Source organism: Amblyraja radiata, chromosome 16 (genome assembly GCF_010909765.2).
Source record: "Amblyraja radiata isolate CabotCenter1 chromosome 16, sAmbRad1.1.pri, whole genome shotgun sequence".
Taxonomy (NCBI): Eukaryota; Metazoa; Chordata; class Chondrichthyes; order Rajiformes; family Rajidae; genus Amblyraja; species Amblyraja radiata.
Window position 1 is genome coordinate 10,093,860 of NC_045971.1, and position 26,976 is coordinate 10,120,835.

Sequence of the window (26,976 nt, forward strand, 5' to 3'; positions counted from 1 at the left end):
TTGGAATCATATGGTGCAACACAATTGTAAAAAATAACTGTTTCAGGACTGGACGAGGGTTGGTCAAGACTATAAATAATGATCTCCTTTTCTTTTTTTTCTTTTCTTTTCTTTTCTCTATTCTCTCTCTCAACTTTCTGCATTTACTCGTTTTCTTTTTTCACACACTATATATTTCACATCTTTCTATCCTTTACTATCTAACTTCTTTTTCTTATTCTAATCTTTTTTCAGTGTAACAAAAAAAAAAAAAAGAAGTTGTACATAAAATGTATTATGAAAATATATATTAGGCACTTTGGTGCCATATGACTGTACTTACTTCTAATAAAATAAAATATTAAAAAAAAGAAAAAAAAAAAGAAATCCAATGCAATATTGAAGCCAATGTCACTTGTGAGACCTACTGCAAGAGTAGTGCAGACCGCCCTTTTTTCATCATGGTCTATTATTGTCAAGAGGAGAAGACTCTGCAGCAGTTTAGCGGAAAAAAAATGTTTGAACAGTCTGGACATCAGAGTTCAAAATAAGTTAGACAAAACTTTAAATACTGCTGCAATCCAGCAGCATGATCTTTGCTGTGGTATTTGAACGTCTCATCAGAAATTCATGTTCATAAGTTATATTTGGCCCATCAAGTCTATTCCACCACTTAATAATGGCTGATCTATCTTTCCCTCCCAACACCATTGTCCTGCCTTCTACCTGTGACCTCTGACACCGTCACTAATCAAGAACCTGCCAATCTCCTCTTCAAAAATAACCATCAACTTGGTCTCCATAGCCATTGTGGAAATGAATTTCACAGATTCACCACCCTCTGACTAAAGAAATACCGAGCTCATCTCCTTTCTAAAGGTGCATTCTTTTATTCTGAGTCTATGACCTCTGATCCTGGAACCTGGATCATCCTCACACTAATTCCACTCTATTCAGGGCTTTCATGATTCTGTAAGTTCCAATGAGCCCCCCCCCCCCCCCCCCCCATCCTTCTAAACTCCAGCGAGTACAAGCCCAGTGCCATTGGGATGACAGATGGCACAATGGGCTAAGTGTTCGGCTGGCAACCGGAAGGTAGCCGGTTCGAATCCCGCTTGAAGTGCATACTGTCGTTGTGTCCTTGGGCAAGACACTTCACCCACCTTTGCCTGTGTGTGAATGTGTGTGAGTGATTGGTGGTGGTCGGAGGGGCCGTAGGCGCAGATTGGCAGCCACGCTTCCGTCAGTCTGCCCCAGGGCAGCTGTGGCTACAGAAGTAGCTTACCACCACCGAGTGTGACTGAGGAGTGAATGAATAATGCGATGTAAAGCGCCTTGAGTATTAGAAAGGCGCTATATAAATCCCATCCATTATTATTATTATTATCAAATGCTCATCGTATGTTAACCCAATCATCCCCGGGATCATTCTTGTAAACCTCCTCTGGACCACCTCCAATGCCAGCACATCCTTCCTCAGATATGGGGCCCAAAACTGCTCACAATACTTCAGAATGTGGTCTGACCAGAGTCTTAAAAAGCCTCGGCAATATGTCCCTGCTTTGACCTGCCTTCAAGAAACAAATAATGAAACCACTTGATCTCTCGAGTCTGTGGATCATGTTCTCTGAGCATATTCTTCATACCGTTGTTCAAGAAGGAACTGCTGGAAGATGCTGGAAAATCGAAGGTAGACAAAAATGCTGGAGAATCTCAGCGGGCGCGGCAGCATCTATGGAGCGAAGGAAATAGGCAACGTTTCGGCCTGGAGTTTCTCCAGCATTTTTGTCTATATTCTTTATACCAGTGGCCTGATATTGCCTTTGGTGCAAATCCTAGTAGAATCCTTTGGAAAACATTGATGGACTTTTGCACCATGCAGCGTAGAATGCATCTTTGCAGTAAAGCCGGAATGAAAATGATGTGAATTTAGTTTGATGCACTGCTTCATATATGACCTTCGCTGATGACACAGCTAAAGAATACTCCATCGTTTTAACATAAAAGCTTCATTAAAAACAGGTTTTTGTTCTGCGGTTTAGTTTAGTGAAACAGTGCGGAAACAGGCCCTTCTGCCCATCGAGTCCGTGCTGAGCACCGATCATCCTGTGCACTATCCTAGCACTATCCTACGGACTAGGGACAATTTACAATCTTTACTGAAGCCAATTAACCTACAAACCTGCACGTCTTTACAGTGCGGGAAGAAACCAGAGTACCTGGAGAAAACTCACGCAGGTCACGGGCAGAACGTACAAACTCCGTACAGACAGCACCCGTAGTCAGGATTGGGCCCGAGTCTCTGGCGCTGTAAGGCAGTAAACTCTACCGCTGTGCCACCGTTCCGACTTAGTTGTTTCTAAGTCTGTCAAGCAATCAATGTAATTCTTGTGATCAATACACAAAATGCTGGAGGAACTCGGACAACATCTGTGGTGGGAATGGACAGGCGATGTTCAGGGGTTGGGTCTGAAGAAGGGTCCCAACCCGAAATGTTGCCTGTCCATTTCCTCCACAGATGCTGAGCGGCCTGCCGAATTCCAGACTGAAGAAAGGGTCCCCACCCGAAACGTCACCCATCCTTTTTCTCCAGAGATGCTGCCTGACCCGCTGAGTTACTCCAGCACTTTGTGTCGATCTAGATTTCTGCTTTATTTCTGTATTCATTGATATTTCGCCATGATTCCCAGGGACTCACATCCCGGTTTTATCCCCTTGCTCTGCCACTCACCACATGAGTAATTCATGCTGCAGAAACCTAGAAAAATCATCTGGTTTTGAGCCCTTCAGGCAAGTTTGTCAAAATAGATCAAATGAGTAATTCATTCATGGTCAATGAAGTGTGCAGTCCAGGGAGATACATATAAAGTGGAATTAAATGTCACGTGGTTTCCTCCGGTTAGCCGAAAGACCTAATTAATGTGGAGTTTTAATAGCGTGGAACTAAGTGGGAAAGTCTGTATTCCAGATGTTGAGCGAAATGGCTCATCAACGTGTATCGATTTACTTATATAGTCCAGTGAAAACATCTGTTTTCGAAAGTCTGTTCATAAAAGGCACAAGCAAAGTATCTTCTCCACCCAGAGTTGTTCAAGTGTGGCTGCAAATTTCCATTGGAGCTTGGAGTTAAAATTATTATTATTCGTGATTAAGACCATAAAAAGAAAAATTTCACCTCTCATTTCTTCTTTGAACTCCTGTGGAGGACAAAACACCTGAGCAACATGAGCATCAGGGGTTATGTGGAGAAGGCAGAAGAATGGGGTTGAGTGGCAGAGATAGATCAGCCATGATTGAATGGCGGAGTAAACCTGATGGGCCGAATGGTTTAATTCTGCTCCTAGAACCTATAAGCTAGCTATTTCTGTGGGTTTGATCATGGGAGATCGAATCACAAGATCATGTCAGTTGTTTTATAATTACAGATGGCACAATGGGCTAAGTGTTCGGCTGGCAACCGGAAGGTAGCTGGTTCGAATCCCGCTTGGAGTGCATACTGTCGTTGTGTCCTTGGGCAAGACACTTCACCCACCTTTGCCTGTGTGTGTCCTTGGGCAAGACACTTCACCCACCTTTGCCTGTGTGTGTGAATGTAATTATGTGAAGCACTTTGGGGTCAATGCAAGTTGACTAAAAATGTGCTATATAAATAAAATAAATAAATAAATAAATAAAAAATAAAGATAAAAATTATCAATGCCATTTGTCTTACAATGGTTGGGTACCATATGGAGGACTCTTTGGTTGCAGTTGACACGGAGTTGAAGGAACTTTAGTCAGAGGGTGGTGAATCTGTGGAATTCATTGCCGCAGAAATCTGTGGAGGCCAAGTCAATGGATATTTTTAAGGCAGAGATTGTGAGATTCTTGATTAGTACGGGTATCAGGGGTTATGGGGAGAAGGCAGGAGAATGGGGTTGAGAGAAAAAGATAGATCAGCCATGATTGAATGGTGGAGTAGACTTGATGTGCCGAATGGCCTAATTCTACTCCTATCACTTATGAGCATATGAACTACTCGGGTATAATCTTTAGACCCAGACACCAGTCTTTGCCCAGGAGATCTAACTTTGGTTATTGGAGATTCTCATTCAATCCAAGAGTGGTCGCACTTCCGGAGATAGTCGTTTGCCTATTCCACTGAACAACTGACAATGAATAAACGCAAAATATGGAGTAAATCAACTGGTCAGGCAACATCTCTGGAGAAAATGGAAAGGTGACATTTCAGGCTGGGATCTAGAAAGGCCCTGACCCGATACCTCACCCATCCATTTTCTTTAGCGATGCTGCCTGACCCGCTGAGTTACTCCAGTATTTTGCGTCTATCTTTGATATAAAACAGCATCTGAGGTTCCTTTTTATTACATCTGACAATAAATGGTCACTTTCAGAGCATCTTATTGTCCGGCTGAAAATAGATTTGCATTCATGTAGCTCCTGGTTCTTCACTTTTAGGACAATCTTGAGGCGTTTTCTAGTCCTTTAAGAACGTTCAGGACCATCGTCATTGTTTATCATATTATTTGCCAGCTTGTACATATCAACCTCTCACAAACGGTATGATTTCAATCAGATAATGTGATTAAGTAATGTTGGATGAAAGATTACTATTGGCCTGGCACCAGAGAGAAGTCCCCTGCTCTTTGAAACTGCGTTATAAAATCTATTGAGGTTACTTGAGAGAGCAAATGAGTCTTAGGTTCAAGATTGAATCTGCAATGCTAAATTTAGTTTTAGTTCAGATACAGCAGGAAAACTGGCCCTTCGGCCCACCGAGTTCACGCTGACCAGCAATCCCTGCACACTTACACTATCCTACACACACTAGGGACAATTTACATTTATACCATGCCAACTAACCTACAAACCTGTATGTCTTTGGAGTGTGGGAGGAAACAGAAGAACTCTGAGAAAACCCACGCAGGTCACGGGGAGAACGTACAAACACCGTACAGACAAGCACCTGTAGTCAGGATAGAACCCGGGTCTCTGGTGCTGTAAGGCAGCAAGTCTACCGCTGCGCCACTGTGCCACCCTAAATGTTCCTTCTGTCTTCCAGTCTCCTTCCTGGTCCCACTGTACACGGCTGTAAGTTTGAAGCAGAATCAAATCCCTTGTAAAACCCCTCTTGCAAATTCTACCCGAAGAACTTAATGATGTTTTTCACTGCTAAACACTGTTACCTCTTCCTGTTCAGGTTGACAAACTGAGTTTTTAATAAAAAAAACAAACACATACAGGAGTAAATGCAAAATGCTGGAGTAACTCAGCGGGTCAGGCAACATCTGGTGACATTTTGGATTGGGACCGTTCTTTTAAGTGAGCTTTAACTGCATGTTACCAATTGCAGTAAGTTTTTAAATCCAATGACATCTGGTCTTTAACTCCCAAGTGGATGCCAGACTAATTCAGTGGCATAACAATGAATGTACCTTGAGGATTTGTCGCTTGTTTAAATTAGGAACATTCTCTTCTTATCCGTCTGTTGATATTTTTGATAAAACAATCACGGGCAGCACGGTGGCGAAGCGGCAGAGTCACTGCCTTTCAGCGCCAGAGACCCGGGTTCGATCCTGACAATGGGTGATGCCTCTACGGAGTTTGTACGATCTCCCTGTGGCCACGTGGGTTTTCTCCGGGTGCTCCGGTTTCCTCCTACAGGATTGTAGGTAAATTGGCTTTGGTAAAATTGCAAATGGTCTCCAGGATATAGGATAGTGCTAGTATACGGGCTGATCTCCGGACCCGGTGGGCTGAAGGGCCTGTTTCCGCACTGTATCTCTAAAGCCTAACCCCTCCTCAGCCTACATAAGCCTACCTTGAGAAAGCAATTTTTCCCATTCCTTTATTCGCTAACAGAGCTTGTAGCCCTCTTCTAATCCCCCCAGGTGTGCAACAGTAATGCTGCACAGATGGAGGAAATCCAATACAACATGTCTACTTAACTCGATTAACTCCAACTACCTGGAGTCCAGCAACTATAAGTAAAGCTACTGGTTTTCATCGTACAAATGGATAGGCCGTAGATTCGGTAATCGCGTAATAATAATAATAATGGATGGGATTTATATAGCGCCTTTCTAATACTCAAGGCGCTTTACATCGTACTCCAATATATAAACGCAGTTGTCCACAATACAATTCGATTTACTGAGCCAGTAGAATACTATGAGGAGAACTATGGACAGGCTGATTCTAAAACCTTGTTTAGAGAATCATAGAGTGATACAGTGTGGAAACAGGCCCTTTGGCCCAACTTGCCCACACCGGCCAACATGTCCCAACTACACTAGGTCCAATAGAGTCATGGAGTGATTTATAAAAAATTAGTTGGCTATTCAGCGAGAGTAAACTTGTGGCCCAGACGTCGAGAGCATCACACTGAGCCGATATGTGGCAGAGTGCTGCAAATAGGGCCACTGCCCCGCAACTGCAGAGGCCCAGATTGAGTCCTTCCTTCGGGCGCTGTCTGTGCGGAGTGTGCACGTTCTCCCTGTGACCGCATTAGTTTCTCATGGGATATCCAGTTTCCTCCCAAGTCCCAAAGACGTGTGCGTTGTGGGTCGATTGCCCGCTGTAAGTTGCCCCTCTGTACGTCACTGCGCAGTGGAATCTGGAGGGAATTGACGAGAAGGTCCGAATGGCCTACTCCTGCACCTATTGCAATGTGGGGAGAATTAAAAAGAGGGATTAATGCAGGATCAGTGTAAATAACTGGTTGGTGGTTGGTGTGAATTTGCCCGGCAGAAGGGCCTGTTTCTGTGCTCTGTCACTCTGTTGTCCAAAATGAACATTATTTAGCAGCACGGCGACAGAAATAAAGTCATTGCTGTTGACATTTCTGGAGATAAAATATGATTGATCTTTTGATCATTTATGTTGTGAGTTTTAAATACGTGTTAATGCCGTTGGTGGATGGGTGCCGTGTACTAAAGTCTCATTTTCCATTGCAGGTGGCCCGATGGGAAGAGAAAGCGGAAGAACAGTCAATCCTCCATGAAGTCCACCAGCATGTCAGGTAATGACCACCCACCAGAGAATCAGAATGGCTGGCTCCACTTGCCGTGTGATGCAGGGTATCAGAGGGTTGTGGTGGGGCAGTAATGCACCAGGGGATATTAGAACAACCGAGACTGATTTTCATGTGAAGGTGGATCTTTACGTGGACTGGATAGAGAAGGTGTGGAGGGGATGTTTCCACTAGTGGGAGATTCTAGGATCAGAATCATCAGACTTATCTTTAGAAAGGAGAGGAGGAGGAGTTTATTTGGTGAATCTGTGGAATTCATTGCCACAGACAGCTGTGGAGATCAAGTCAATGGAGGCGAGATTGATAGACTCTTGAGTAGTACAGGTGTCAGGGGTTATGGGGAGAAGGCAGGAGAATGAGATTGAGAGGGAAAGATAGATCAGCCGTGATTGCGGAGTAGACTAGATGGGCCGGATGGTCTACTTCTGTTCCTATCTATATTATTATGTAGATTAAAACTCTGTGGCTGCTGGCTGGCTGTGTGTGTGTGTGTGTGTTTCTGCCTGACTTGTGGGTGCCAGCGTTTGATTCGTTGCTACGCCAACACCAGACCCACAAATGCCCAGATTTTTTCCATTTCGGTAGAGATTTCACTTATCATTCCAAGTATCCACTCCTCATTAAATTTCGTCATGTTTATGTACACATTTTTAATAAAATCCTGCATTGATGCTACCTGATCTGCTGAGATAGTCCAACACTTTGTGTTTTGGCTCAAGATTCCAGCATCTGCAGATACATGCAACCACAAAAAAAACGAGTTAATTTATGAATAGCCTCTTGGAGACAGTTTTCTTGAAAATATGCTTGCTCACATCATTAATAAGCAAGAGATTTGATCCTGGAAACTTTAACTCTTTCTTGCCTCAATTTTATTCAAAAAGACACCCTCTGCATCGGGCAAGTCCCTGTGTCTGAAGAAGGGTTTTCGCCCCGAAACGTTGCCTATTTCCTTTGCTCCATAGATGCTGCTGCACCCGCTGAGTTTCCCCAGCATTTTTGTCTACCTTGTTTAGCTGAATACTGAATGATAATTTAATGAAATAGTTGGCTTTTAGTTCCAGAAGGAACCTACAGGAAGGACCCCTACTACCAAAGCAACGGACTGTTCCAGCTGCTACGGTCAGGCAAGCGCCTCCGTTGCCATGCTGCGAAAACAGAGAGGATGAGACGGAGTTTCTTCCCACAGGCCATTAGGACTGTAAACTCTAATCTCACCAGGGACTAATTTAATGTTGTGTTGTGTATTTTTATTTGTTTCTAAAATGTAAATATTGGTTCTGTTCGGTTCTGTTCTGTTGTTTTGCATTGTTCCACATTGCCACTTTCATTTCACTGCGCATCTTGTATGTGTATGTGACAAAGAATGTTGACTTGACTTGACTTGAGAGAGAGTTTAGTATATTGCCATGTGCACCAATGTAGAGTGAAAAGCATTTGTTGTGTGCTAACCAGTCAGCGGAAAGACAACACATGATTACAATCGAGCCATCCACAGTGAACGGATACATGATAAAGGAAATAATGTGAATAACTTTTAGTGCAAGATAAAGCCAGTAAAGTCTGACCAAAGATAGTCTGGAGCTCTCCCATGAGGTAGATAGTAGTTCAGGGCTGCAGCCTAGTTGTAGGTAGGATGGTTCAGTTGCCTGATAACAGCTGGGAAGAAACTGGCCCTGAATATAGGTCATGGCGGATGAATGTATGATGTTTCTAAAGGGAATGTCTCCCTGCAGAAAAGGCTTCCTCAAGCATGGAATAGTCTGAGAGTCAATTTGAAACTACAGGATCGTTTAAACCATATTAAACTATCCACTATATCACTGGATGTTAAAAGTGCAAAGGCACCATTTAGTAGAGGAGCAGATGATTTATCTCTGGTGTCCTGGCCATATGTATTGCTCCATTGATAGTACTTGCCCATTATTCTATTACTTTGTTTTCCGGGCCATCTGCTTGTAAAACAATTGTCGTGCTTCCGACAACAGAATTAAATGTCATAAATGTAATTGGCCATGAGTATCTTCACATCATGAAAGGTGTTATAAAACATTGCCTTGTTCTTTCATCCGATGTCAAGTGCTTGACATTACTGTACTTCCCTCTCCATTAGGTTATGTTCACAAGCTTTGCTCTTTCACTGTTTGATTATTAGATTTCTTGATGTGATTCACTTGTTTTAATTGTTATTTCTATTGTGCTACCAAATCTTTAGACTTTAGAGACTTTGAGTCTGAAGAAGCATCTCGAACCGAAACGTCACCCATTCTTTCTCTCCAGAGATGCTGCCTGTCCAGCTGAGTTACTCCAGCATTTTGTGTCTATCTTTAGAGACATTGAGACCACACTGGCCATCGATCACCCCGTACACTAGCACTATCCTACACACTAGGGCCAATTTACAATTTTACCAAAGCCTATTAACCTGCAGTCCTGTACGTCTTTGGACTGTGGGAGGAAACCGGAGCACTCGGAGAAAACACATGCGGTCACAGGGAAAATATGCAAACAACATACAGACAGCACCAGTAGTCAGGTTCGGACCCAGGTCTCTGGCGCTGTAAGGTAACACCTCTATCACTGCGCTGACCATGTTTTATCTCCCTATTGCCACTGGGTCCACTAGCCAATGTTAGCCCATTCGCAATATCCATCATTGGGACAGTGTGAACAAAATGGAAGTATAAGGAGGCACGGTGGTGTAGCGGTAGAGTTGCTGCCTTACATCGCATGCAGCACCGCAGATCCAGGTTCGATCCCGACGACGGGTGCTGTCTGTTTGGAGTTTGTACGTTCTCCCTGTGACTGCGTGGGTTTTCTACGAGATCTTCTGTTTCCTCCCACACTCCAAAGACGTACAGGTTTGTAGGTAAATTGGCTCGGTATAAATGTAAAAATTGTCCCTAGTGTGTGTGCAGGGTGATGGTGTTAATGTGCGGGGATCGCTGGTCCGCACGGACTCGGTGGGGCCGAAGGGCCTGTCTCTGCACTGTATCTCCAAACTAAACTCAACTAAATACCATCTGTTAGCAATAAAATAAAATATGTGGCCTTGAATGCTGCCTTTCAGTGACGGCCTCAAATCAGTCAGAACTGTCAATGGTTTTTCGATTAAGTAGGTGATGGGATTGACGGGGCAGTCTATTTTAGCGGTTTCATCAACTTCTGATTTAATATGTGAAACCCAAACCAGATTTGTTTGCTGCAAATAGTATTTGATGGGATTCTTTGATGAAGCCACAAAGAGGGTTGACACAGGGAACTGCGGTTGATGAAGTGAATCTGACTTTGTAGAGGCTTGTGATATAGTGCCGTGCGGTCAACTCATAAGTAACATTGGCACTGGTGCCGTGCTTACAAACTACGCGGAGAGATAGATGGCAGGGTGAAGATGGGGAGACCTAAGGCAGGTAAATAGTGTAAAATGATTACTTTAGTTAGATAAACAAGGTGGGATAACTCTAAATGAGTTAGAAAAAGGAGGGGGACTTCATTGAAACGTACAGAATAATGAAAGGCTTGGATAAAGTGGATGTGGAGAGGATGTTGCCACTCGTGGGAAAGTCTAGAACTAGAGGTCGTAGCCTCAGAATTAATGGACGTTCTTTTAGGAAGTGTGTGAATGTGTGTGAGTGACTGGTGGTGGTCGGAGGGGCCGTAGGCGCAGATTGGCAGCCACGCTTCCGTCAGTCTGCCCCAGGGCAGCTGTGGCTACAGAAGTAGCTTACCACCACCGAGTGTGACTGAGGAGTGAATGAATAATGCGATGTAAAGCGCCTTGAGTATTAGAAAGGCGCTATATAAATCCCATCCATTATTATTATTATTATTAGATGAGGAGGAATTTATTTAGTCAGAGCGTGGTGAATCTGTGGAATTCTTTGCCACAGAAGGCGGTGGAGACAAAGTAGGTGGGTATATTTAAGGCAGAGATAGATAGATTCTTGATTAGTACGGTTGTCAGAGGTTATGGGGAGAAGGCAGGAGAATGGGGTTAGGAGAGAGAGATAGATCAGCCATGATTGAATGGCGGAGTAGACTTGATGGGTCGAATGGCTAATTCTACTCCTACCACTTATGATCTTATGATCTAAACACACTGTTACATAGGAGACAATTGTCTCTTTATATGAGCTAAGCTCAAAGAACTGTGGTATTTTCTCAGTGCCCTGAATAACCCAGTACTCTCCCTGCCACATGGTATTTATTGCCTGCTCATCCAATGGTACTTTGTTGGTCTTGGCTATTTTCAAATTGCTTGTGGGCAGATGACTTAACTTTTAAAAGGTTTGGCTGGACAGTAGCCAGGAATAAGAGAGGAGAGAGGATAGGGGAAGGGATAAAGCGAGATACAAGAAGACAAGGGATACTTGTCAGGTGAAAATGAAAAGCAAAAGATTGAAGGAGCTGGAAATTAGTTTCGAGATGCAAGGTGGAAACTGGCCCTTCGGCCCATCCAGTCTGTGCACTAGTTTTATCATACGGACTAGGGACAATTTACAGAAGCCAATTAACCTACAAACCTGCACATCTTTGGAATGTGGGAGGAAACCAGAGCACCCGGAGAAAACCCACCTCACGGGGAAAACGTACAAACTCCGTACAGTCTGCACCCGTGGTCAGGATCGAACCTGAGACTCTGGCGTCGTATGGGAGCAACTCCACCTCTGCGCCACTGTGCCGGCCTTACTGAAATCTGAATTAAGAAATTGCTGGAGACAATCAGTAGGTCAGGCAGCATTTTAGGGCGGCCCTGAGGCACAGCTGATAGCGCTGCTACCTCACAGCGCCAAAGATCCAGGTTTGATCCTAACCTCGGTTGCTGTCTGTGTGGAGTTTGCACATTCTTCTGTAACCGCACGGGTTTCCTCTGGATGCTCTGCTTTCCTCCCACATCCAAAAGACGTGTGGGTCTGCAGGTTAGTTGGTCTCTATACATTACCTCTAATGTGTAAGGGAGTTGAAACAAAAGTAAGATAACATAGATTGAGTGGGAAGGGGTGATCGATGGCCAGTGTGGACTCGTTGGGCCGAAGGGCCTGTTTCCATGCTGTACCTTTCAGTCAATCAATAGTCTGAGAAGGGAGAAACGGGGTTAAGGTTTTCAATCAATGACGTTACATCAGATGACGGGACATCAGCTTGAAACTTTCTCAGGATAGATCATGGACCTGAAACATTCAATCTGTTTGTCTCTCCACTTTTGCCACCTGGTTTAACAAATATATCTGTACACGGTTTAAAAAATCTCGACGGACATATGAATTTGATTCATATATTATCTGAATATGTATTAAGAAATGCATATATAGTTGCCCGCTGGAAAAATCCATATCATCATTTTAATATTTTCTTGATGAATATTTAACCAGGTCATATTGAACAAATAGATATGGTGAATTTAAAGCAGATAATATATGAAATGTAACGCTCTCAGATGGACAGAAGGGTTTGTTTCCGTGGTGTATGATTCGTTGACTTGAAGCACTCCAACACACAAGGTAGTCTACGAAGGAACTGCAGATGCTGGAAAATCGAAGGTACACAAAAATGCTGGAGAAACTCAGCGGGTGCAGCAGCATCTATCGAGCGAAGGAAATAGGCAACGTTTCGGGGCAAAAACTTCAGTCTGAAGAAGGGTTATGGCCCCGAAACGTTGCCTATTTCCTTCGCTCCATAGATGCTGCTGCACCCACTGAGTTTCTCCAGCATTTTTGTGTACCACACAAGGTATTCTGCTGGGTAGAAATGGCATACCTATACTTTTTCATACAGCACCTGAAGGGAGATGGACCCACTGGGTTTTCCAGTATCAAGAAACAACCCTCCAGGATATTGTGCTGTGAATGAAAACCAACTCTAACTTGGCCCCGTGACTACTTTGGAATTTGTAGAAGCCACAAACCATAGCTATTTGATTTAATTGCTGGTAGAAGTCCTTTGCACATATCTGTGAACCATTAAATCTCATTATATATCATGAAGGTTTTCTCCCAGTATAAATATATCTAATTCTTGCTGGCTATATGTAATTATTTGTTGGTAATGTCATATATTGTAAGCAAACTCCGGTTTTTTTTTGCTGTTTATCTTCATGTTTTGAAGGCGTTGGAGATTTAGTTGAAACTTTGAGAGATTTTCTTTTGATCATTGTTATTAAATATTAAATCTTGTCTCTGAATGTGGGTTTGGCTTGTGGGTATGTGTAGGAAGAGGCTCCAGCTGCTAGTTTACACCGTAATGCTGGAGTAACTCAGCGGGTCAGGGGTCTGAAGGAGGGTCTCGACGCAAAACCTCACCTGTTCCTTTTCTCCAGAGATGCGGCCTACCCGCTGAGTAAATTATCCTCAGAATTAAAGGACGTTCTTTTAGGAAGAAGATGAGGAGAAATTTATTTAGTCAGAGGGCGGTGAATCTGTGGAATTCATTGCCACAGAAGGCTGTGGAGGCCAAGTCAGTGGATATTTTTAAGGCAGAGATAGATGGATTCTTGATTAGTACAGGAATCAGAGGTTATGGGGAGAAGGCAGGAGAATGGGGTTAGGAGGGAGAGATAGATCAGCCATGATTGAATGGCCGAATAGACTTGATGGGCCGAATGGCCTAATTCTACTCCTATCACTTCTGACCCTGCAGACAAAGACCTTGGCAGCACTCCTGGTTAAGGTACAGGCCTGGATAATGAAAGATGAACCCATGGCACAATGGGCTAAGTGTTCGGCTGGCAACCTGAAGGTGGCCGGTTCGAATCCTGCTTGGAGTGTGTACTGTCGTTGTGTCCTTGGGCAAGGCACTTCACCTACCTTTGCCTGGGACTAGAGACGGAATATTAGCTACTGATTGGCTACAATCTCGCATATTTACATGCAAATGTTCATTAATATGCGCTGTCCCTATAAACAAATTATTTTATTTTAAACAAACCATGTCCTGCGTTCTAGAGTGTAGTCGACGCAGAGAAAAACATTGATGTTATGGAAAGGAATTCCATAACATTTTAAAAAAAGTTTTACCTTTTTAATATAAATTGCACATTGATGTCATGGCCGAACAAAATATCAAAGCCAGCTGGTTAAACATCCTTCCTGACAAGCTTCTAAGGCAACAAACATAGGATGTGCTGCAAACATTTTGGAACTGGTACTCATCGGTTTTGTAAACTATCTTCAGGAAATTAAAACATTGGAAAATTCAACGACGAGGATTAGGCCTTCAGGCCAAGGGGCTCCTCTAGAAGCCGTTACTGCGCCGAGCTGCATCATGAACTTCCCCAAACGTTTCATCTCCAACACATCCCTTTGGTTTATTTCCAGATACCCATCACTCAGGAGAGTCACGAGGGTTTTATTGCCACAAAATAACAATAACAATCTGTGTAGTTCAGAGTTTATTTGAGGTTGTAGTGTCTAATAGCTGAATGGCTGTAGGGAAGAAGCTGTTCCTGAACCTGGACATTACAATTCTCTGACTCCTGCAGTCAGTGAAGAAAGCTAATGGAATATTGGCCTTCATAACAAGAGGATTTCAGTATAGGAGTAAAGAGGTTCTTCTGCAGTTGTACAGGGCTCTGGTGAGATCACATCTAGAGTATTGTAGATAAATAAATAAATGTCTTTATTTATCTACAATACTCTAGATGTGATTTCGTGAAATATGTGATTTATGTGAAATAAATAAATGTCTTTATTTATATAGCACATTTTTAGTCAACTTGCATTGACCCCAAAGTGCTTCACATAATTACATTCACACACACACAGGCAAAGATGGGTGAAGTGTCTTGCCCAAGGACACACACAGGCAAAGGTGGGTGAAGTGTCTTGCCCAAGGACACAACGACAGTATGCACTCCAAGCGGGATTCGAACCAGCTACCTTCCGGTTGCCAGCCGAACACTTAGCCCATTGTGCCATCTGTCGTCCCAGTTTTGTATACAGTTTTGGTCTCCTAATTTGAGGAAGGACATCCTTGTGATTGAGGCAGTGCAGCGTAGGTTCACGAGATTGATACCTGGGATGGCGGGACTGTCATATGAGGAAAGATTGAAAAGACTAGGCTTGTATTCACTGGAGTTTAGGATGAGGGGGATCTTATAGAAACATATAAAATTATAAAAGGACTGGGCAAGCTAGATGCAGGAAAAATGTTCCTAATGTTGGGCGAGTCCAGAACCAGGTGCCACAGTCTAAGAATAAATGGGAAGTCATTTAAGACTGAGGTGAGAAAAAACTTTTTCACCCAGAGAGTTGTGAATTTATGGAATTCCCTGCACAGAGGGCAGTGGAGGCCAAATCACTGGATGGATTTAAGAGAGAGTTAGATAGAGCTCTAGGGGCTAGTGGAGTCAAGGGATATGGGGAGAAGGCAGGCACGGGTTATTGATAGGGGACGATCAGCCATGATCACAATAAATGGCGGTGCTGGCTCGAAGGTCCGAATGGCCTCCTCCTGCACCTATTTTCTATGTTTCTGTAGACACAAAGTGCTGGAGTAAATCAGCGGGTCAGGCAGCATCTCTGGAGAAAATGGATGGATGACGTTTTGGGTCGGGACCCTTCTTCAGACTAGACCCTGAGGAAGGGTCCCAACCCGAACCATCACCCATCCTTTTTCTCCAGAGATGCTGCCTGACCCGCTGAGTGACGCCAGCACTTTGTGTCTATCTTCGGTATAAACCAGCATCTGCAGTTCCTTTCTACACTCTTTTGCCTGGCGTGGGCTCATTAGAGAAGGATACGATAAAGAACAGATTGTGTCTTTGAAGGGAGTGTGTCGGATGTATCACAAGGTTTCTCCTGATCTGGCAGATGTTCGCAGATTATGCATCAAATGAATTTGTGAGACTTCCGAAATTCTTCAAAGAGGCGGAGGTGGGGGTAAGGAGGATGTTTTCTTTCAACTCATTTACTTCTGATGATCTAAATGCAAGTGGTGGTGGAAGCAGATCCAACAGTGGCCTCAGAAAAAACCCGTAGGCGGGATCGAACCAACGCCTCTGGCACTGAGAGCGCTGTAAGGCAGCAACTCTATCGCTGTGCCACCGTGTGTAAAACGCCGCCAAATCATGGTGCCTCTTGCATGCGGGCTGAGAAGGGTCTCGACCCGAAACGTCACCCATTCCTTCTCTCCAGAGATGCTCCCTGTCCCGCTGAGTTACTCCAGCTTTTTGTGTCTATCTTCGGTTTAAACCAGCACCTGCAGTTCCTTCCTACACTTTAGAAAGAGAATTGGTTATCACTCCAAGGGGGAACAAATTGTAGGGACCAGCTAACACTTTCAGTAGTAGGCCCTCAATGGGCCGAATGGCCGTCTACATTGAATCCTGACCCTGATGTTTGAGCTTCACTGAGCAATTCATTGAGGTGGTGCAGACATATAAATACCTTGGAGTGCACCTTGACAACAAACTGGACTGGTCTGTCAACTCTGACTCCCTCTACAAAAAAGGCCAGAGCAGACTCTTTTTCCTCAGAAGGCTCAAATCCTTCAATGTGTGTAATGAGATGCTGCACATGTTTTACAACACAGTGGTTGCAAGTGTTATTTTCTACGCTGTTGTCTGCTGGGGCAACAGCATTAGTGCAAAAAACAATAGGAAGCTGGTCAAACTGGTTAATCGAGCTAGCTCAGTGCTGGAGGGGAGAGTAGACTCTGGGATGGAGGTGCTTGAGAGGCGTATGAGGCACAAGGTGCAGGTCATCCTGAAAAACCCCGGGCATCCCCTCCATATAATTCTGGAGAGTCAAAAGAGCACTCGGAACTACAACCGGCTCCTCTCCCTGCCCTGTAGAACGGAGCGGTTCAGGAGATCCTTCACCCCTGCAGCCATTAGATTTTATAATTCGGACTGCTAGGCTGTAGGGGGATGCATTTTGCAATTATTAATTTTTAACTGTTAATTATTGGTCTTTTTAAGTATTTATTGCTCTCAGGTAGTGTCCACATTGTATTTTATGTATTTTCTGTCTGCGTTCGTTTTGAATCTGTGGGTTTGTTGATTGGGAGCTTCTGGACATCTGAATTTCCCTGAGGGGATCAATAAAGTATTTATTAATTAATTAATTAATTAATTGATTGATTAATTAATTATTAAATGGTGGTGCAGCTGGTAGAACTGCTGCCTCACAGCGCCAAAGACCCATGTTTGATCCTGACCTTGCATGCTGTCTGTGTGGAGTTTGCACATTCTACCTGTGACCGTGCGAGTTTCAACGCTGCGTTATTGTCACGTGCAAATGCATAGTGAAATTCTTTTCCTACAAAGAGTCTAGTAGAGGTTTGCCATAACTAAGCAGAATCCTCTGATTAGCAAAGTGTACAGAAAAAGTCCGCTGAGCCCGCATGCAAGAGGCACCATGTTTTGGTGCCATTTTACACACACGGTGGCGCAGCGGTAGAGGCTGCCCTGCAGCGCCAGAGACCCGGGTTCGATCCTGACTGCGGGTGCTGTTTGTACAGAGCTTGTACGTTCTCCCCGTGACTGCGTGGGTTTTCTCCAAAATCGTCGTTTTCCTCCCACACTCCAAAAACTTTCAAGTTTGTAGGCTAATTGGCTTGGGTTTGTATACTTGGTATAAGTGTAAACTGTTCGTAGTGTGTGTAGGCTTGCGTTGGTGTGCGGGGATTGCTGGTCGGTGCGGACTCGGTGAGACGAAGGGCCTGTTTCCACACTGTATCCCTAAAAATCAAATGTTCCAGTCTGCGCTCTAGTTCTTACGAGAGTTGCCCGGTCCAGCCAAGCCCCAGGATGCTCCGGTTTCCACCATAGTGCTCTGGTTTCCTCCTACATCTCAAAGACGTGCAGGTTTGTAGGTTAATAGGCCTCTATAAATTGCCTCCAATGTGCAGGGAGTGGGTGAGAAGTGGGATAACATAGAACTAGTATGAACGGGGTGATCCATGGACAGCATGGACTCAGTGGGCCGAAGGGCCTGTTTCCAAGTTAGCTCTTGCAAACAATCAATCAAACTATCTCGGCTATTGCTGGTTTGCAAGATTTAAATGAAGTCCGAATAAGTAGCCGCTGCATCAGGTTCACCAGACTGACTCCTGGGATGCCAGGACTTTCATATGAAGAAAGACTGAATAGACTCGGATTGTACTCGCTAGAATTTAGGAGATTGAGGGGGGATCTTATAGAAACTTACAAACTTCTTAAGGGGTTGGACAGGCTAGATGCAGGAAGATTGTTCCCGATGTTGGGGAAGTCCAGGACAAGGGGTCACAGTTTGAGGATGAAGGGGAAATCCTTTAGGACCGAGATGAGAAAAACCTTTTTCACACAGAGAGTGGTGAATCTCTGGAACTCTCTGCCGCAGAATGTAGTTGAGGCCGGTTCATTGGCTATATTTAAGAGGGAGTTAGATGTGGCCCTTGTGGCTAAAGGGATCAGGGGGTATGGAGAGAAGGCAGGTACAGGATACTGAGTTGGATGATCAGCCATGATCATATTGAATGGCGGTGCAGGCTCGAAAGGCCGAAGGGCCTACTCCTGCACCTATTTTCTATGTTTCTATCAACAGATTGGTTGCATTGAAAATGTCTGAGAAATGAAAACAGAAAATGCTGGAACTATTCAGGAGGGGCGGCACAGTGGCAGAGCTGCTGGCTCACGGCGCCAGAGACCCCAGGTTCAATCCTGACTACAGGTGCTGTCTGTACGGAGTTTGCACGTTCTCCCCGTGACCGCGTGGATTTTCCCCAGCTGCTCCAGCTTCCTCCCACATCCCAAAGACGTACAGGTTTGTAGGTTAATTGGCCTCTGTAAATTGTAATTTGTCGCTAGTGTGTGTAGGATAGTGTGAGTGTACGGGGTGGGGTGGGAGATTGCAACCTTCACATGGTCCGCCCTGTTTCGACGAATGCAATCAACCTGGCGTGCACAATCAAATAAGATCAAATAGAACAAGTTGCCCTACAACTTTAGGCTGTGCACGCCATACGCAAGAAGAAGAAGAAATGTATGGGGTGATCGCTGGTCGGCGTGGACTCGGTGGGCCGAAGAGCCTGCTTCCCCGCTGAATGTCTACGGTCTGCATCAGACGACAGAAATGCAAGTCTAATGGGGTGAATTGTAAACCTGGGTTAGGTGTGATTTTATTATTTAAGATTATCAATGCTTCATCCATGAAGATGGCAAACACCTTGCTGTTGCTGTAGTTTAAAACTCTTAAGGAGGCTTGGATTTAAATTTGGTGTGACAATATTTCCACGAGAAACCTTGGTGGTACTTTGCTGCATTGAAGATATAATACAAATCTCTTCAAATGAACAAAAAGTTCCATTCCTTACAAAAACTTTATCTTGCGCTGAACCCCTTTATCCTATTGGGCCTGTCCCACTTAGGCAATTTTTTTTGGCGACTGCAGCAAAATTTTCAACATGACAGGGACGACAATTTTTGCTGTCGTAGGTTGATGTAGGTGTTGTCGTAGGTGGTATCGTAGGGTGTCGCCAGGTGTCGTAGGTGAATTCCACTAAAACTAGTCCCTGGCAGTCGCCTAAAGAGTCGCCTAAGTGGGGCACTCTTTAGGCACTGTGGACAGCTTGATTGTATTCCTGTGCAGTCATCCTTGAATAGATAGCACGCAAGCAAATTATTTTCACTGTACCTCGGTACACATGACACTAAGAAACTAAACCAAGTGAGCAAAGCTCCCAGAGTCCGATGTCAAATCCTCGGTTTGGGTAAACCGATGCCTAAGATGGAGGAGAGTGGCGAGCGGTTAAAAGATTTGGATGTGTTTCTGTCCCAATGTTGCTGTACATAATATTGCTCAAGACAGAAGCCCCTGATAGCCAGGATAATTCTTCCCTTCCCTTCCTCTCTCCTGCCTCCAACATGTCCGCCACTTCTGGATTACGTGGTTTCCATGTGAAACGTGTTGTTGGTTTTAGTCCATTTCTAGGAGGCAGTCCACGCTGTCCATCGATCACCCGTTCACACTAGATCTATGTTATTCCACTTGCCCATCCACATTCCACACACCGGGGGCAATTTACAGAGGGCCAGTTAACCTACAAACCCGCACGTCTTTGGGACCGCCGGCCCTGCGGTCTGCGGTGCTTCTGGCTGTGGCGCGGCGCGGCAGGGACTTTAAATCTTCGGCCTGCGGCCTACACCATCTTGAAGCCGCGGTCTCCAGTGGGGAGGCACCGATTCAGGACTTACCTGGACTTTACCTTGTCTACACATCTGGACGCCCGCAGCGGCGACTGCGGAGGGTTGACGTCCCGACCACGGGGGAAATGGAGGAGGACTGGCCAAATTCTGTGCCTTCCACCACAGTGATGAATGCGGTGGTGGATGTTTGTGTTCAATTTTTATTGTGTTTTTGTGTGTTCTTTTTTCATTGTACCGTTGCTGGCAAATTCATTTCACTTGCACTTTAGGGGCACCCGGTGGAACCGCACACAGTCACAGGGTGCCTGGCACTGGGTCTCTGGCGCTGTGAGGCAGAAGCTTCGACAGCCGTGCTGCTCAATTCCATTCTTGAATCAAGAATTTAAGAAGGAACTGCAGATGCTGGAAAATCGAAGGTACTCAAAAATGCTGGAGAAACTCAGCGGGTGCAGCAGCATCTATGGAGCGAAGGAAATAGGCAACGTTTCGGGCCGAAACGTTGCCTATTTCCTTCGCTCCATAGATGCTGCTGCACCCGCTGAGTTTCTCCAGCATTTTTGTGTACCTTGAATCAAGAGTGATAGTTGCCTAGATTAACATTTGCACAACCCAGCTATTACCAGGCAACTGAACCATCCTATCAACAACGAGAGAGCGGTCTTGAGCTAATTGACCTCTTCGGAGATCCTCGGACGATCTTTAATCAGGCTTTACTGGACTTTATTACCCTTCACCATGTATCTGTGGACGGCTCGATCGTAATCACATATGTATTTCCGCTGACTGGTTAACACACAACAAAAGCTTTTCACTGTACCTCGGTACGCGTGACAATAAACTAAACTCAACTATAGTTGACTCTGAGTGAGTGAAGACCAAATATTTCTCATTGTGTTCTTTTGGATTAATTAGCTCTCCACTAAAAATAAATCTCTGCCTTGAGAATTAAACGCAGGTAACGTTCCTTTAAATGAAAGCCACAGTCTTATGTTACCCATGAGGAATGGTTGCTGAAATATTTATTCTGTTATTTCCATTTCCTCCGTGATGCCCCCCTGGAATTCTCGTGTGCCAAGAGGAAAAATCTGGTTGGAATACTGGGCAGCTTCCAAACCAGACTTCTGAGGCTTTGCAAAACACTGCTGTATGTACCCAGGCAGAGGCTGCGTTGAGGTACAGCATGTTGTATTAAAAGCAGAGGGACCGAACGACAAATGTCAGGAAAGAGACACGCCCTCCCAAGAGAATGCCACGCACTGAAATAATTTAAGACAGGTCACTTGAGAAAGACATTAAGCTGGAACATTGGAGTCTGCGCTGCAGAAAGGAATTGTAACAATTCCTCTATCATCGCTACTTTTTTTGCATGCCTTTCATTCATAGAAACATAGACATAGAAAATAGGTGCAGGAGTAGGACATTCGGCCCTTTGAGCCAGCACCACCACTCAATACGATCATGGCTGATCATCCTAAATCAGCACCCCATTCTTGCTTTCTCCCTAAATCTCTTGATTCCATTAGCCCTAAGAGCTAAATCTAACTCTCTCTTGAAAACATCCAATGAATTGGCCTCCACTGCTTTCTGAGGCAGAGAATTCCACAGATTCACAATTCTACGGGTGAAAATGTTTTTCCCCCATCTCAGTCCTAAATGGCCTACCCCTTATTCTTAAACTGTGACCCCTGGTTGTGGACGGCCCCAACATCTGGACCATTTTTCCTTCATCTACCCTGTCTAATCCCTTAAGAATTTTATATGTTTCTAAACGATCCCCTCTGATCCTTCTAAATTCCAGTGAATACATGCCCAGTCAATCCATTCTTTCATCATATGTCAGTCCCGCCATCCCGGGAATTAACCTGGTGAACCTATGCTGCACCTCAAAACCACGAATGTCCTTCCTCAAATTAGAAGACCAAAACTGCACACAATACTCCAGGTGCGGTCTCACCAGGGCCCTGTACAACTGCAGTAGGACCTTCTTGCTCCTATACTCAAATCCTCTCTCTATGTTCTATATCTCTCTACATCACCGTCTATATCTACCGTTTCCCTTTCCCCTGACTCTCAGTCTGAAGAAGGGTCTCGACCCGAAGCGTCACCTATTCCTTTTCTCCAGAGATGCTGTCTGACCCGCTGAGATACTCCAGCTTTTTGTGTCTATCTTCTGCTTGATTTTCTTTTTGTCTATTCACACCAGAAAAAATATCAGAGTTTTTGGAATTTACCAGCAATCTGCTACGAGCTAGGATCCACTAAGCACATGGATTATGTACTTAGAGGTTGAAATTCATTCTTGGCTGCTTCAACCCTCTTGACAATATATAGCCCATATGCCTGTGGCATTTTGCTTCTGAAATTGGATTCCATTGAAGTCAATGGGACCAAAGTTTGGAATTGAAATTCAATCCACAGAGATGGCAACATTACATATCGAGACCATGCAACACGGAATGAATTTCTAGATCTCAGATGTTGTAGCCAGGATGCATTTCCATTAGAAGAGAATAGATATTTATTGGGATAGCGTTCAAATAAATGATTATCCTGGATGGTGTTAATATTTTTCTATGTCTTATCTGGAGCCATCCAAATGAGGGAAATGTAGTGCATTCCAAGCCCGGCTTGCCTTGTAGGTTTTATTTAGTTTAGAGATCCAGCGCAGAAACAGGCCCTTCGGCCCACCAGGTCCACACTGACCAGCAATCCCCGCATGTTAATACCATCCTACACCCACTAGGGACAATTTTTACATTTACCAAGCTAATTAACCTACAAACCTGTACATCTTTGGAGTGTGGGAGGAAACCGAAAATCTCGGAGAAAACCCACACAGGTAACGGGGAGAACGTACAAACTTTACAGACAGAACCCATCCATAGTCAGGATCGAACCCGGGTCTCCGGCGCTGCATTCGCTGTAAGGCAGCAACTCTGCTTCTGCGACACCGTGACTGCCGTAATGGAGAAGATAAACTCTTAAAGTCAAGATGTTTGGGTTTAGGCTTATTATTGTCACGTATTGTCAGGTACAGAGAAAAGCTTTGTTTTGCCTGCTATCCAAACACATCATCTACACTATACATAAATCAATCAAATCAAACTCAAGTATAGTATATAGAGCAAAGGGGAAGGTACAGAGTGCAGAGCATAGCTCTCAGCATTGTAGTGCATCAGATAGACGCAAAAAACTCAGCGGGTCAGACATCACCTCTGGAGAAAAGGGGTTTTGGGAAATCCCCTGACTCTCAGTCTGAAGAACGGTCTCGTCCCAAAACGTCGCCTGTTCCTTTTCTCCAGAGATGTTGGCCGAACCGCTGAGTTACTCCAGCTTTTTTTTCGGTTTAAACCAGCATCTGCAGTTCCTTCCTACACATTGGAGTGCATCAGTTCCAGAGACAAAGTCCAATGTTCACAGTGGGGCAGGGGGGAATCAGTGAAGTCCAAATAACATGAACTCCTTGTCAAAGGAAATCCTTTGGATCTTGATGAAGGGGATCTTGGCTATGCTAGAAGAAGAAGAAGAAGAAGAAGAAGAAGAAGAAGAAGAAGAAGAAGAAGAAGAAGAAGAAGAAGAAGAAGAAGAAGAAGAAGAAGAAGAAGAAGAAGAAGAAGAAGAAGAAGAAGAAGAAGAAGAAGAAGAAGAAGAAGACGAAGAAGAAGAAGAAAGAAGAAGAAGAAGAAGAAGAAAAAGAAGAAAAAGAGAAAGAGATTAGCTCTCTGTCGATGGAAATGATCATTGCTTTGTGCTAGCATGGTTCAGAAATCATGCCATATCTAGCTTTTTATACAACGATTCAGTATCTGAAAGAAAAGCAAATGAACCTGTCCTCTGTGTCAATATTAGCGACCTGTTTGACGTTTCACGTTGCATTGGAAGGAATGTTACTTCTGAAGTTGGTAAGGCTTACCTTCAGTAGAATCACTGAAACATCCTGCACAGAAACAGGCCCTTCAGCCCATCAAGTCCTTACCAGCCTGTTCAGTTCGGTTTAGTTTATTGTCACGTGTACCGAGGTACAGTGAAAAGCTGTTGTGTGCTAACCATCAAATAACCATTTACGCCACAGATCAAATGTGATTCAACCCACATTCTCCACAGCTCCTCCCAGATACCACCTACACTCACTTACACACTTGGGGCAATTTACAGAAGACGATGAGCCTACAGCCTGCACGTTTTAGAGATGTGGGAAGTGACCCACGCAGTCACTGGGAGAACATGCAATCTCCGCACAACAGCACTAAACATCTGAATTGAACCAAGATGGCTGGAACAGTGAGAGAGCAGCTCCGCCAGCCCCAGTAACCTTTGCCCGTCATCGTTGGGACGAAACACTTATTCTTAACCATGTCATGACTACTTCATCAATGACTCGGAAAGAGTGTAGAGAGGATTTATGCGGATCTTGCCAAGAATTGAGGGTCTGAGCTACAGGGAGAGGTTGGACAGGTTAGGACCTTATTCCTTAGAGTGTGGGACAAGGGTTCCCAACCTGGGTAAATGTCGCCTACTGTTGATTCTGGATTTGTACATATTTTTTCTCATTGACCGACTGTGTTTGGTTCTGTTCATCATTAGTTGTTCATAAATAAGTGAAATGCTATTAAAGTTGCCTGGGGCAAATGGGATGGAAAGGGTTGGGAGGGTGAGAGGTGATTTTATGGAGGCATATGAGATCTTGGGGGGAATAAATAGAGTAGATGCATAGTCTTTTTTACCCAGAGTAGGGGAATCAAGAACCAGAGGACATCAGTTTAAGGTGAGAGGGGAAAGATTTAATACCAATCTGAGGAGTAACTTTGTTCGAATGGAGGGTGGTGGGTACATGGAATCAGCTGCCGGAGGAGGTAGTTGAGGCAAAAACTATAACAATATTTAATAAAACATTTGGACAGTTGCATGGATAGGAAAGGTTTAGAGCGGTCAGGGCCAAATGTGGGTAGGTGGGACTAGTGTAGATGGGGCACCTTGGTCAGCATGGGCAAGCTGGGCCGAAGGGCCTGTTTCGATGCTGTACGACCTACACTCCACCACAAGTTCAGAGGGTTGATGGTGAGGGCTTTACCTAATCCATCTTACTGAGCTGCAATTCCCTCTGCTTGCACAACAAGCCACTTGCCAGCTGTGAGTCCATGGTCATTGAAAACTCATTAGTGTCCCTGATTTCTACTTTATTCTTCAATTATAATGTTGTCCTTTGGGTAGATTTCAGTGCGTCATTCTACCTGAGAAACAAACTGATGCACGTGGCCTCAATACCCTTTGGATCAACACAACATCAAGACCATCTGATGTAATACCATGTTTGCCTCTTCCACCTGCTGTTGTTTTTTATATTAAAATCCCTGAACAAAGAAAATATTGCAGAGAATCAGTTTTGCAGGTGCAATGAAACAAGATAATGGACACAACCAATACCTATCGTGGAGAATACAGGTCAAGCAGCTTGTGTTGTAGTTTGTAACAAACTAGTGGAGGAACTCAACTCAACGGGCGGGCAGCATCTGGGGAGGAAAGTGGACCGATGTCTTTTTTTGTGCCAGGACCCTTCTTGAGACCAATGGAGGAATGGGTGTCAACTGTCAACAGTTGGGCGGGAGGGTGGCGCAGCGGTAGAGTTGCCACCTTACAGCGCCAGAGACCAGAGGTTCGATCCTGACTACGGGTGCTGTCTGTACGGAGTTTGTACGTTCTCCCCGTGACCGCGTGGGATTTCCGCGGGTGCTCCAGTGTCCTTCCACACTCCAAAGACGTGCAGGTTTACAGGTTCAATTGCTTCTGTAAAATTGTAAATTGTCCCTATTGTCTAGGGTGGTGTTAGTGTGTCACTGGTCGGTGCGGACTCAGTGGGCTGAGGAGGAGCTTGTTTCCGCTACTGTATGCACGTAAATATATTTATTTATTGCTCATATTCTATGTTCGCTCTTCTAGGGAGATGCTAACTGCATTTCGTTGTCTCTGTACTGTACACTGCACAATGACAATAACATTTGAATCTGAATCTGAAGTCTAAAGTCTAAATTAATTTGAAATACAGGGAAGCATATTGTGACTTTGTTGGATGGTGGAGCAAGAATGAGAGTGAGCCAGATGTCCTTTCACACATTCCCATTAATATATGACCAATAAGTCATTGCCATATTGGCATAACGGCAAAATCTTAATGATTATTTTAAAAAGGGTTAGGAGGCTTGGGAGGGGAGGAAGAGTGAAATTAGTTTTGTGGTATGTTTATCGTTCAACATGGGCAGCACGGTGGCGCAGCGGTAGAGTTACAGCCTGACAGCGTTTGCAGCGCCGGAGACACGGGTTCGATCCTGACCACAGGTGCTGTCTGTACGGAGTTTGTACGTTCTCCATATGACCTACGTGGGTTTTCTCCGAGATCTTCGGGTACCTCCCACACTCCAAAGACGTACAGGTTTGTAGTTTAATTGGCTGGGTATAAGTGTAAATTGTCCCTGGTGTGTGTAGGGTAGTGTTACTGCGCGGGGATCGCTGGCCGGTGCGGTTTCGGTGGGCCGAAGGGCATATTTCCGTGCTGTATCTCTAAACTAAACTAAATTTGAAATCATGGCCAGTTAGTTAGTTGGCCAGCTAGTTTCTATACAGAGTAATGACTCATTCATGTTTTGGGTCCTAATGTTTTGGCAAACAGATCCAAAAACATCAACCTCCTTGTTTCTGGAAGCCTGCTGATATATTTCTGCTCTCTTCTCATCCCCGTCAAGCTTTGGCTTGTTAGTGCTTCATCAAGTTGCATCTTAATTCCTGCAGTGGGGAATTGCTGGCAGAATGCGTCCTGTTTAATAGACATTCTTTGACTGCGACATGT

The 26,976-nt window shown here is 44.5% G+C and overlaps 1 protein-coding gene across 2 annotated transcripts in view; it reads left to right on the forward strand.

Annotated features, from left to right (window-relative positions):
* The window catches only part of thra (thyroid hormone receptor alpha), a 403,335-nt gene that overhangs the window by 336,522 nt on the left and 39,837 nt on the right, over positions 1–26,976 (forward strand). For both annotated transcript variants that reach the window (XM_033035055.1, XM_033035056.1), the window contains one exon: positions 6,936–7,000. In XM_033035055.1, the coding sequence (XP_032890946.1) occupies positions 6,936–7,000 (65 nt within the window). The remainder of the gene's footprint in view (positions 1–6,935; positions 7,001–26,976) is intronic.